The sequence below is a fragment of the Carassius carassius genome, chromosome 26 (genome assembly GCF_963082965.1).
Source record: "Carassius carassius chromosome 26, fCarCar2.1, whole genome shotgun sequence".
Lineage (NCBI taxonomy): Eukaryota > Metazoa > Chordata > Actinopteri > Cypriniformes > Cyprinidae > Carassius > Carassius carassius.
Genome location: NC_081780.1, coordinates 1,819,082 through 1,831,724, shown reverse-complemented (window position 1 = coordinate 1,831,724; position 12,643 = coordinate 1,819,082). Strand labels below are relative to the sequence as shown.

At 35.0% G+C, this 12,643-nt stretch overlaps 1 protein-coding gene across 3 annotated transcripts in view; it reads left to right on the top strand.

Moving 5' to 3' along the window:
* Positions 1-12,643, top strand: part of LOC132105482 (oxysterol-binding protein-related protein 8-like) — a 73,662-nt gene that overhangs the window by 4,806 nt on the left and 56,213 nt on the right. For 2 of the 3 annotated variants that reach the window (XM_059510621.1, XM_059510619.1), the window contains exon 2: positions 12,081-12,171. In XM_059510621.1, coding sequence (XP_059366604.1) covers positions 12,127-12,171 — 45 coding nt within the window. In that variant the 5' untranslated portion in view covers positions 12,081-12,126. Of the gene's footprint in view, positions 1-12,074; positions 12,172-12,643 lie in introns of those variants that run through there. The other variant, XM_059510622.1, reaches the window with a different exon arrangement.

Genomic DNA, 12,643 nt, shown 5'->3' with positions numbered 1-12,643 from the left:
CTCTTTGTTAAATATATATCGTCATTGTGGGCTCGGCTGAGAGGATTGAAAGAAGAAAAAACACTTCATAGAAACCTTTTAAAAATGTTTTATAATTAACCTTATCTCAAACTATTTCTCTTGGCTGTGAAAAGTAGGCTAAACTACATGAAATGAATGTCAGTGTTAAAGTTAAAGTTGAAAAAGGTTCTTTAGAGTTTAAAAATGTTTGTCATTTAAAAAAAGAAAGTTTACAACAAAGACTTGACCAAGGGTCATGGGCCGAAAGTAAATGTTGTATTTTTTATAAAATAGAGCTAACATATCAATCCCTTTATTTGAATCAGTTCTGGCTTTTATGAACTGATATTGATCCACAAATCCCAAGAATCGATCTTTGCTGTTTGCAGCTTATTTTTAGCATGCGTCCTGTGCTTTGTTACTTCTGATATGAAACAGAGTCTCAGCTTTCAAATTTTAATTTCATTACAAAATTTGAAGAATAAATACTGTTTTGACGCCCTTTAATGTGTCGTGACCGATCCCTGTAGAGCGCCTCAGTTCAAGAGGCACTGAACTGATCATCTCTTTCTCTTTACTACTAGTTATAGCAAGAAATAAAGATGAATGAACGTCAGAAATTATTAAAATACACAGAACAACTTTCAATGTAATTACTCAATCAGTGTTTCAACCATGGGAAGACAACCATAAAACATTTTTTACCTGAAAAAAATCCATTAAATGTCCATAGCTCTATTAGTTAGAAAAATGAACCATTTTGCTAAATAAATGCACTGTATTATATATTCATTTTGTTTTCTTAACCAGTACTTAATTATTTCATGTATTCAATAAATATGTCATGGAAAATGTTAATGACATTTAAAAAATCACGACATCCAGTGTTTAAGTGTTTATATTTTAACTATAAACTGAAGTGGAAACATAATTATACCATTAAAAAAATTATCATAATGAAGTTTATTCTAAAATAAATTCTAAAAACAAAATTAAATCAAATCACAATGAATCAAAATCGAATTTTGTCTCTATACCCATCAAACTATATTGAAAAAAAAATAAAATAAATGAAAATAAAATTAGAACTATAAACTATAAAATATATATAATTTTTGGAGTAAAAAAAAATCTAAATCACATTTCAATGCAAAAAAATAAATATATACATTGTAAATTAGGATATATTTTAATGGCAATTTTTTTTCTCTCTTTCTTTGTTTTAACCCTACTTATGTGATATTGCATTATGGCAGGCCAAATCAGAGCTCCTTATTTAGCTTGGTTTGTGCAACTCTCTTCTATGGCATCGCTTCGAAACCATCCTTTTTTGGAAAGAAAAGACCTGCAAAATGGGCTCAACCTCAGCTTTTGGTAACACCAGAATTTTATACAACATAACAGGACATATAATGCAAAAACTGTACAGTTGCATTAAAAACAGACCACAGAGCAGATGCTTTGACGGATGAACGCATTACTTTGGGTGCGACTCTCTCTCTTTAATGCCGAGTCGGTATGACTGCTATTCTACACCCTCTTCCTCCCATTCAGCGATAAATAATCAAGTTTTATGTGGCTTTTTAAAGACATCACTGACACATAGACACAGAGGGTTGACTGTATTCTCACCGTCGGTCTTTGTTCGGTGTATTTGTGAGGTTATTGCTTCGCCTCGAGCGGAGGTTTAAAATCTCTTTAATTGAAAACTTACTCCGTCCACTTTAAGACACGCTGATGTGTGAATCTTCACTAATTGAATACCAAAGGATTAAGAGGCTGTTGTGTAGAAGCAAATCTTTGTAAGTGTTTGCAGCTGGTGCCCTGAGGTGCTGGATGTACGGCTTTTTTGTGATTCTTATTACGTAATTCAATTTCCTGGCTCTGTTATTAAATGTCAACCTTTTGTTGTTGCTCATAAAAATGTCACATGGTGGTGTCACAAGACGTCTTTCTGTCTGTCAGGGTGGGTGATTTGTGTTATCTGGGTTCATCTTGTTTTGTGGAAATTCATGTGAGTGCTGATATTTTTACTTTACTAGTGTGAAGAACCCAGTCTTTAATTGCTTAAATGTAAACTTTTAAAAAGCTGTTTCTCTCACTTCTGGCTAAGTCAGTTTTTGTGTTTGTGTGTGTGTGTGTGTGTGGGCCCTTTCTTAGTTCCTCTTCTCTTTTGTCTTATAATTCATTGTTAGTTAAGTATGGCTGGGCGATTTTTCAGATTTTTTGGGAATGTATTTGGGAAGCCTAAATCTGCATGTTTATAAGAAATAAATCCATTGTAAAGATGTTTTTAACAACAAACTATCAATTCTGGAAAAAATACGTGTCTATAATCCATAATAACACTTCCTCCAATAAAAAAGTCCATCTCCTGTTCTCCTCTCACATGAAAATTTACCCACATATTTGTTTAGAGCTGTTTTGGCTTGTAAACGGAGCTTGATCAGTGCAGATTTCTCTCCTGATTCAGACCACTGAAGGAAGCAATATTATGGATAGGCTACAAAATAAGTTGCAGCAGTTTTGGGACAAATGACTCCTCGTCGTCTCTCAGGACAAAACACACTAGAAGATCTTGGAGGTTAAGCCACTTAAAGTCATATAACAGTTGTCTAGTGGTCCATTATAAGATTTAGATTTAGTCGACACTTGTTTATCTCTTGGATTAGCTGTTTTGTCTGCTTTATAAATGCTTCAGCGGTGGGACACTGTAATATGGTAGTTTTTGAAGAACAATTCACGGTAAACAATCAGAGTGTGTAAGTGATGCGGTTACGTCATGGAAACCCGCTCGGATGTGGGCAGAGATTTCCCCCCAGTAACACCGATCTGACCCGCTAATCTGTCTAAGCCTGGTGCTGAAAAGAGAAGGAGAGAGTGACAGAATCATCCACTCTGTGCAGCGAGCGCAGGCTCAGACTGAGAGTCTGGAGGTTCAAGGGTTCATGCATGGACCATCAGCTCTGGGGGCTTGAGAAAGATGTGATGTTGCTGTAGATCACTATAAATAAAACTGAAACAATTTTTTTTATAAATAACTAAATCTATTTTGTACTGGTACCATGTTGTATTTTTGAAAAAAAAAATCTGTAATGAAAGATATTTTTATATTTAAATAAACTTTATAGATTTATAATGTTTGTATAAGTATGTATGTATGTATGTGTATATATGTATATGTATATATGTATGTGTCACAGGGTAAGCCTGTGACTATGCACGGACTGAATACACACACACACACGCACATTTCATTCATACATCGGCGTCATGGTAACACGATCTGTTTGCCGGCACTGACAATCATGTATACACGGACTTGTGTAAAATTTGATGTTATTGTATGTTTAAAGGTGTGTTGTGGTGTATTATGTCCTGTATGTTAGTATTACCTGGTTTACGTGGGTTATATGGGGAATCAGTGGCTGTAACATCAGTGTATATAACATAATAGGATTGTTGTCTGATGTATAGAAATAAAACGCCTCACCATTATTATTTGGTTTAAATGATTTATTAAGAACAGTGTTAAGAGTCATACAAATATACTTACCACATTTGACGAGTCATTTGCCAAACCTGTTCAGTTAAAAATCCGGTTTATTTATACTTGTGCCGCGCCATCTTGGTAGCGCGACCGTGTGTGTGACGTCACCGGGGGGGGTTCCATCCGTCATAGCTGTACAAAAGAAATGTTTTATGAGTTATTTGTTTTATTATTTGTGTGTACATAATGTGTGTGTTATGTGTATATCTGCAGATATGAGTTGATGTATGTATTATTCTTATTATTATATGTGTATGTGATTTATGTAAAATATAATTACCTTTTCAAATGGTATGTCCCGGACCATGGTAGGAGTTAGGCCTATAAAAAGGCTCCAGAAATTTAGCATGGGGAGGGAAGTGCTGTTTGTGTCGTGCGGCTGCACGTACAGGTCAGAGTTTGTCTTGTTAATATAATTTATTTTGATTATGTGTCTGGTGCAGTTTGTATTTGTTTTTTTTGTTTTTGTGTTTTGTTTCCCAATTATTGAGTGACTCATCGTGTGGCAAATAAAATGTATCCTTGAACCTGACCAACGGCTTCCTCTGTCACTTTGGGCCTCCATCCGCTACTGCTATCGTAACAGTATGTATGTAAATATATATATATAATTGATTTGAGTAAAAATGGTGTGTAAAAATGTTGTAAAAGAAAGGAAATACAATAAGATTTAATTATACAAACGAGCATGTGTATATAAAATATATACAATTGAATCATATAAAAAGGAACAAAATAAATACATGAAACACACACACCATGGTTATGATGTCATAGCTCATTAACATATGAATTAGTGCTGGGCGGTAAACCGGTTCATAGCGAAAACTGGTGTATATTTTCGTTACGATGTTAATTTTGAATATACCGCCATACCGGTGTATTTAATTACTCAGCGTTCGGAATGAACGTTATGCTGCGCCGCGGCCGCGAGACACTGTTTCAGAAGAACCCTTTACAATGTTGCACTTCTAAGCACCGACTGCGAGCAGTGCTCTGGTGTTACGTTATAACGCCTGTTTCACACAGTCCGTCTTCTGCTGTGCGTATTAACCATAGACTGTATAAAAACATGGACGTAGTGTCCGTGACGTCACCCGTAGTTTCCTGAAGTGTGTTTTTGAAGCCTAAAGTGTGTAGAGCGGGCCGTCGCCATCTTGGCAGAGCGTCACCGCGTGACTCTGCCGGACAATCAAAAATGGGCAAAAAGGCGGGAGCTAGTTGCTGAAGCCACACCCACCTAGCACGACGGCAGTGTCAGCAGCGGCAATCCACCTGTCACTCAAGTGGCTACGCCCTTAATTATGCAGAACTTTAAGTCTTAATTTAATTTAAACGGACGAGTTATAAAAAAAATTCACCCCCCTCACAGTTGTCATGAAGGGCAAAATTAGCTATTTAGACCAAAATCATTTTTTGAACCAGGCTGTAAACATGTTTTTTCCTGCTGTAAAGTTGGGCATTTTAACATGGGGAGTCTATGGGACTGACTCCCTTTTGCAGCCAGCCTCAAGCGGCCAGTCGATGAATTGCAGTTTTAGTCACTTCCTTATTGGCCTCACGAGAGAGAGCAGGAGGTTGGCGCTCGGTATTAACGGATTCATACTGCACGAGTGTTGCGATCGGAACCCAGAGAAACACAGGAGACGAGAGATCCAACCGCAGTGTGGTATTTAATGGGTAATCCAAATCAGAAATCAAACAAGCAGGGGTCAAATCCAGAAATCAATCCAAAACAAACAACAGAAATAGGAACAGGAACGGGAATAGGAACTGGAACAGGAAACTCGGAAGACAAGGAAACTCGGAAGGCGAGGAAACTGGGTGATGGAATGAAAGGACTCCATGAAGACAAATAGAAAAAGACCGGTTAATATAGGCAGGGTAATGACTATCAAGTGAAGACACCTGAGTGCAATTAACAGGAGTGCAATTACTGTGATGAAGGGACAAGGTTTTGTGGGAAATGTAGTGCCTGCGGTGAGGTGCCTATGGGGAAGTGAGACCACTAGTGGACACCCAGGGAAACAGAGACCAGACAGCGTGACAACGAGGTGTCAAGGAGCGGTGCTCTGCAGCAGTGCAGCGATTGTTAACTTACTGAGTCTATTTTTGCTGTGCTGCAGGCGCTGAATTAAAGTGAAAGCGCCTGCTTTCCATGGATTGACATGGAAACGCAGTCACATGGGTTTTTGGCTAGGTTTAAAACAAGAAAAAGAGCACTTTTAGATAAACAAGGAAAACAATATATATGTTCACTTTTATGGAAGCAGAAAAACAAAGTTCATAAAGACCCGTGGGATTGCTTCTGATAAAGATTTAAATGCAAAATGCAAGAGATTGTTTCTGTCTGTGGTGTTTTAATTTTAAATATGTTAACAAGAAAAGTAGGCTACTTATTGTTTAAATGTTTTGCCGCTTGCTTGAGCAGCTTATTATACAAACCTAGAAGTAAAATGCATGAATAATGCTTTGTTTATATTTATTGAGTTTAAACTAATGTCTATATGAAAGATTGTTACTGTTCTGTGATAAAAGACTTACGATGCTGAAAATGTTTTTTTATTTTTTTTTACATGATATGAAATCAAAACAATGAACAAATGTTGTGTTTGTGGACTAAACAGACGCGGATCAGTAGTGGACTGCAAACACGTCCTGTGTGAAAGCACAATGAGTCCGTGCTGCGGACTGCATATGCACTGCAGGCAGATTATGCATATATAATATCCATTTTATGCAAGTGCTGTCGGGCTAAAATTTTCGCCAAAGGCGGCAACACGAGCAATTTGCTCCAGCACCTTAGCCGCAAGCACGTCTTGGAATATCAACCAGCAGAAAATGCATTGTACACCTGATTATGCATGAAAAAAAACCCCGTCATAAACTGGAAAACTGGCATAATTTTGAAAAAAACCGGTATATACATTTTTGGTCAAACCGCCCAGCACTAATATGAATGATACCATTTACATATCAAAACCTATTCTGAATTTAGAAACTTATAGCAAGAATACTAGGGGTGCTCCGATCACGATCAGCCGATCGTTAATGCGCATCTTGTCAGTAAAGCCGGTTCTCTAATCAGCAGTAAATTTCATCAGGTGTGTGATTTCACATAGAGCAGCTGTTACTACACAGAGCCATTGTTAACTGAGAAGCTGCGCGAATCCACGTTCATTTTCAGCGTTTATTTGTGCATCTTCTTAGTTAACAATGGCTCTGTGTAGTTCCCCCCTCTGTGGGGGAAGTTGTGGCCTAATGGTTAGAGAGTCAGACTCACAATCGAAAGGTTGTGAGTTCGAGTCTCGGGCCGGCAGGAATTGTGGGTGGGGGGAGTGCATGTACAGTTCTCTCTCCACCCTCAATACCACGACTTAGGTGCCCTTGAGCAAGGCACCGAACCCCCAACTGCTCCCCGGGCGCCGCAGCATAAATGGCTGCTCCGGGTGTGTGCTCACAGTGTGTGTGTGTGTGTGTTCACTGCTCTGTGTGTGTGCACTTCGGATGGGTTAAATGCAGAGCACAAATTCCGAGTATGGGTCACCATACTTGGCTGGATATACTACATACTTCACTTTCACTTTTTCACTTTCACTAACAGCTGCTCTATGTGAAATCACTCACCTGATGAAATTTACCGCTGATTAGAGAACCGGCTTTACTGAAGAGATGCGCATTAACGATCGGTCGATCGCGATCGGAGCACCCCTAAAGAATACTGTTACTAATTTTTTTCAAAGAGGTTAACCAATGTCATTTATTAATCTATAAGTTCCAAAAACAGCATGATTAAAAAACTTTAAAGAGATTAAAAAGTTTATTAGAGTGGTCTTCAGGGGGTTGTGATGCTGCAGAAGTGACTCCTCACTGCTGTGCTTGTGTGAATCTGTGTGTGTGTGATGATACGAGACGGTTTGATCAATGTCTCAGTGGGGTAGATGAGTCGCTCGAACGCACAAGGCAGTGTGTGTAGAGACGCATGAAAAGAATATATTTTTACTGAAAAACACACCATTTATCTACCGCTGCCATCTGGAACAGACACGCGCTCATTCTGAGAGGAACAGCACAACAGTGGATTGTAGAGATGAGAGACTAATTAAAATGTCTGTCACTGAAATAACCAAGCAATCTAATTGTATTTTAACTGCATTTTAAGTTAATATTTTTAACAATTTAAGAATAGTTGCATGTTCACAGTTTTCTGATGCTAGTTAATATTCACATAGCATGCAAGTAAACATAACATATAAAAAATATGTGTTTTGAACTGTAATATGACATTAAATCTCAAATGAAAAAGATATTTCTATATCAGGGTTGTTATAGTTAACTTAAACTGAAAGTAAAATGTAAAACCATTAAAAAATTACTAAACTAAACAGAAAAATAAATAAATAAATAAATAAACAAAATTAAAAGATGTCAAAAACAACAAAATTACTAAAACTAAAATTAAATTAAAAATAATATTAGTATCTCTATTTTAATGAAACCAACATATCTTAAAAGATAAATATAAATTATATACTGATTTCAGTTTTATTTAAGTGTGTTGTACAAAAAAACCTACTAAACATGAACTGTACAACAAAATGACTAAAACATTAAAATTAAAAGAGAAGGTCTAAAAATAAACACTGATTATATTATTAAAAACAAAAATAGTATCTCAAAGATACTAAAATAATATCTAAATATAATTTATATTGAAATATCAGTTCTTTTTCAATTTATCATGCACCACATTTTTTATTTAAATTTGTACATTTATTTTTTAAGAGTTGTTGTGGGTTTTAGTTCATATCTGTTAACTTCAAAGCCATCCATATTGTAATTTACTCCTAAAAAAATTCACTCTGAGCAGATGATTCACCTTGCATTTCAGGGCACATGCCTATTTTTATGCAGTAAATGCAGTAGAATATGATTATAATGAGATTTTTTTCCCCCTTATATGTCTAAAAATCTAATTTCAAGCATTTGGGGTTCTGAAGATCATGATAAACGTGAATGCAAACCGAACTCTTTCTCTGAAATAAAGCATGACCAAAGCCTCCAGCTGTAGAGAAACTGGGTCATGCAGATTGAATCAAATTAGACCGGCTACCTGAATGTGTTTTTGTTCTCCTCCGTGGTGGAGAGTTGGACCGTTTCTCTCCCAGATTTGACGTGTCTCATGAGTTTGTCACGTATGTTCTCACAGATTGTATGTTAGCGTGTAGGCGGCAGTGTTGACGGTCACAGGATGACGCCTAGATTTGCACTACAGCCGCTCGTGGGAAACTAACAGAAGGCTTTTGGCTTTATTATTCACTGTGAAATCACAAAAATAATTTAGGAGTTGGTTTGATGCTGCTCTTCTGGTTTGTTTGGCCCATTGTGGTTTTACTTCTACTAACAGATTTTCCATTTCCAGTTTTAGTACCTTGATTCCCTTTCTTCCTCTTTTGTGGTTTGATCTTGAAGCCTGGAATTAATTTATTGTGTTTTTAAATCCTTGTTCACACAAACCAGTGGAAATCAGTCGAATCCACCGCCGACTGAAACCAGCTTATCCTTCACGTGTAATAAATTATTTCTACACTGACAGGGAGTCAATAGCTCAAATCAAGACTAAATGTCCTTGAAATATTGCCCTGATGGATCAATAGGAAGAAACAGACTCTGGGACGTTTTCTTTGTCTACCAGGTGTTTCAAATAGCTATTTATAGTTAGAAAAGAGCTCAGAATTATAATGTGGAGTGACTTGAGAGCATTACATTATTTTAGGACTTTCTCTAATATAACTCTGATATGATTTGGGAAGTTTAATTCATTTTCATGAATCAATTCATTTAGAATTCTGTTGTGGCGTTATAACAAAAAGTTTTCATGAATGTCTGTGGCATTTTTTAGTTACATGTGATTTTTACATGTTTTTGTAAAGATGTATAGAACAAAATGTAATTGTTTATTGCCATACACTGTTATACTGATACATTTAAAATAAATTATTAAAATATCTCCCTTCAGTTCGCTTTATGAAAACTTGTGTGGAAACATGCTTTGATTATTTCTTACTACATTTTACTGTATTTAACATTTCAGTGGCTGTTTCTTTTAATTATATATATTTAAAAAAATATATTACATTTTAAATACATATAAAATATATTAAATTAAAACGAAAATATTTAAAATTAAAAGGGGGCATTGTATGATATCCTTATCATTGTGTGTGTCTACAAATATCATATAATATATAAAATAATATATATAATTTTTGTGTAGTTGTGTGTTGTGTAGTTTTTTTGTGTGTGTGTGTGTGTGTGTGTGTGTGTGTGTATGTATATATATATATATATATATATATATATACAGTACAGACCAAAAGTTTGGAAACATTACTATTTTTAATGTTTTTGAAAGAAGTTTCTTCTGCTCATCAAGCCTGGATTTATTTGATCAAAAATACAGAAAAAACAGTAATATTGTGAAATATTATTACAACTTAAAACAATAGTTTTCTATTTGAATATACTTTTAAAAAATAATTTATTCCTGTGATGCAAAGCTGAATTTTCAGCATCATTACTCCAGCCTTCAGTGTCACATGTAACATCAGTCTATCACATGATCATTTAGAAATCATTCTAATATTCTGATTTATTATGAGTGTTGGAAACAGTTCTGCTGTCTAATATATTTGATCAATAAAAGGTTAAAAAGATCTGCATTTATTTTAAAAAATTCTAATAATATATATTTTAATAATATATTTTCTTTACTATCACTTTTTATCAATTTTACACATCCTTGCTGAATAAAAGTATTGATTTTATTTAAAAAAAAAGAAAGAAAAAAAATTACTGACCCCAAATTTGTGACCAGTAGTGTATATTGTTATTACTAAATATTTATATTTTAAAAACATAGCTTCTTTTTTTTTTTTTTTCATCAAAGTGTCCTAAAACAGTATCACGTTCTGAAAAAATATTAAGCAGCAGAACTGTTTCCAACTTTGATAATGAATCATCATATTAGAATAATTTCTAAAGGATCATGTGATAATGATCCTAAAAAATCAGCTTTGCATCACAGAAATAAATGATAATTTAAAGTATAATAAATTTAAAAACAATTATTTTAAATTTTAATAATATATCACAATATTACTGTTTTTTCTGTATTTTTGATCAAATAAATGCAGGCTTGATGAGCAGAAGAAACTTCTTTCAAAAACATTAAAAATAGTAATGTTTCCAAACTTTTGGTCTGTACTATATATATATAAATATATATATATATATATATATATATATATATATATATATATATATAGTTTTATATATAGTTTTATAAAATGCCTTGATTATTTTTAACTACCCGCCACATGCATAAACTGAAGTCTACTTTTCAGCGACTGAAATGTGGTAAATTAGCATGTTAAACGAACAGAATTATGTGTTAAATAAACAGAGGGGCGTTTAGAGAGCTAAATATTCCTCTCCTCTCCTTTCGTCTGGACCACCTATGTCTTCAATCGCTGTTCCCAGACCAGCACAACCCTCCACAGCCTTCACCTGCAGCTCTTTGTATTTCCCTGAACGCATTGAAGTGTCCTTTTGATGTTGCGCCTGCAACTCTTTCCATTACCTTTGGTCTGCAGTGTGTGTGTGTGTGTGTGTGTGTGTGTTTGTGGACCATCATCTCTGGTGGATGTGATATTGGTGTGATATCCCGAGCCTGCAGTTGTGTGTCATTCAGATTCAACAGGTATGAATGTAGTTTTGGAAGCATGTCACGGTTGTGTGCCTCTGGTTGTTGTTTGCGTCCCGCTGGTGTGTTAATGTGACAAGGCCACTCCAGAAGTCATACACACAGTGTGTTGAACTAGTCAGTGAGCCGTGAATAGCTCAAACTATTTCACATGGTGTGAGACGGGAAATGGCCTAGATCTGTGTTATTTTAGTGTTAATATACTGTTATAGTTAACATTCATATTTTAAATTGGCTTGTATTTATGTGTTTTTTAGTACTTAGTTACTTTAGTTTATTTTAGTTTTATTTTACTAATTATTAATTTAATTAATTTATGCATTTTTTATTGCCATAGTGTAATTGCCATAGAAACACTTCTTATGTTTATTAAGTTTAACCTGATGTATTAAGATAATTAACACTAAAACATCGATAAAAATTAATAAAACCTATATATAGGAACTATATTTTAAACTAAAATAAAAAATATATTTATTTTTTTACATTTAGAAAAGGAAATTACAAATATGGAAACTAATTCAAAATGTTATTAAAAACTATTATAGTGTATAAGTGATACTTAAAATAATCCCCGTGCAGAAATCCTACCTGTTCCTGCTACATATGACTGCCAAAAATGCATCATCACATTAAGTTTATCAGTTTATGTTAAAATTGTGTAATCCAAATGAAATGAAGTTTTACATGCAATTCAAATACATAAGTCTGAGTGCATGCAGCGTGACTCTGTTGTTTGAAGTAAATATGTTTGTGTCTCTGCAGACATGCAGAGCTGTGAGCAGCGTTGACCGGCGGTGCCTGGAGAAACATGGAGCCTTGTGCCGAGTCTCAGGGAGATCCTGAGAGAGCTCAGGTGAGCGATCTCACACACACACACACACACACACACGCATGTTCATGTGAATATAATGAGACATTAGAGCTCACATAGACCTGAACCAGCCTTCACAATGACAAGAACAAAGCTCACCCTGCAGACACCAAACACACTTAAAAATCACCTCGCTCACACACTTTGTGTCCCATTAGCGACTACAAAAGACAGAAACACACCTCAGCTGTCAGAGCCTGTGAATAACGAACAGAACAAAGCACTACTGCATGCTGGGATACTTCTCATTGTCACAAAATAATATTATTAATAAAATGAAAGAAGATTAAGCCAGTTTTTTTGCATTGTGATCTCAGTTTTATGATGTTTAAGAACTTTTTTTTAAGCACCTGTTTTTTTATTATTATTACGGTTTAAAAACATATTGTGTAAAAAAACTAATTGTAATTCTATTGTTAGAATTCTAGATAATTATTAAATGAAATATCAATGT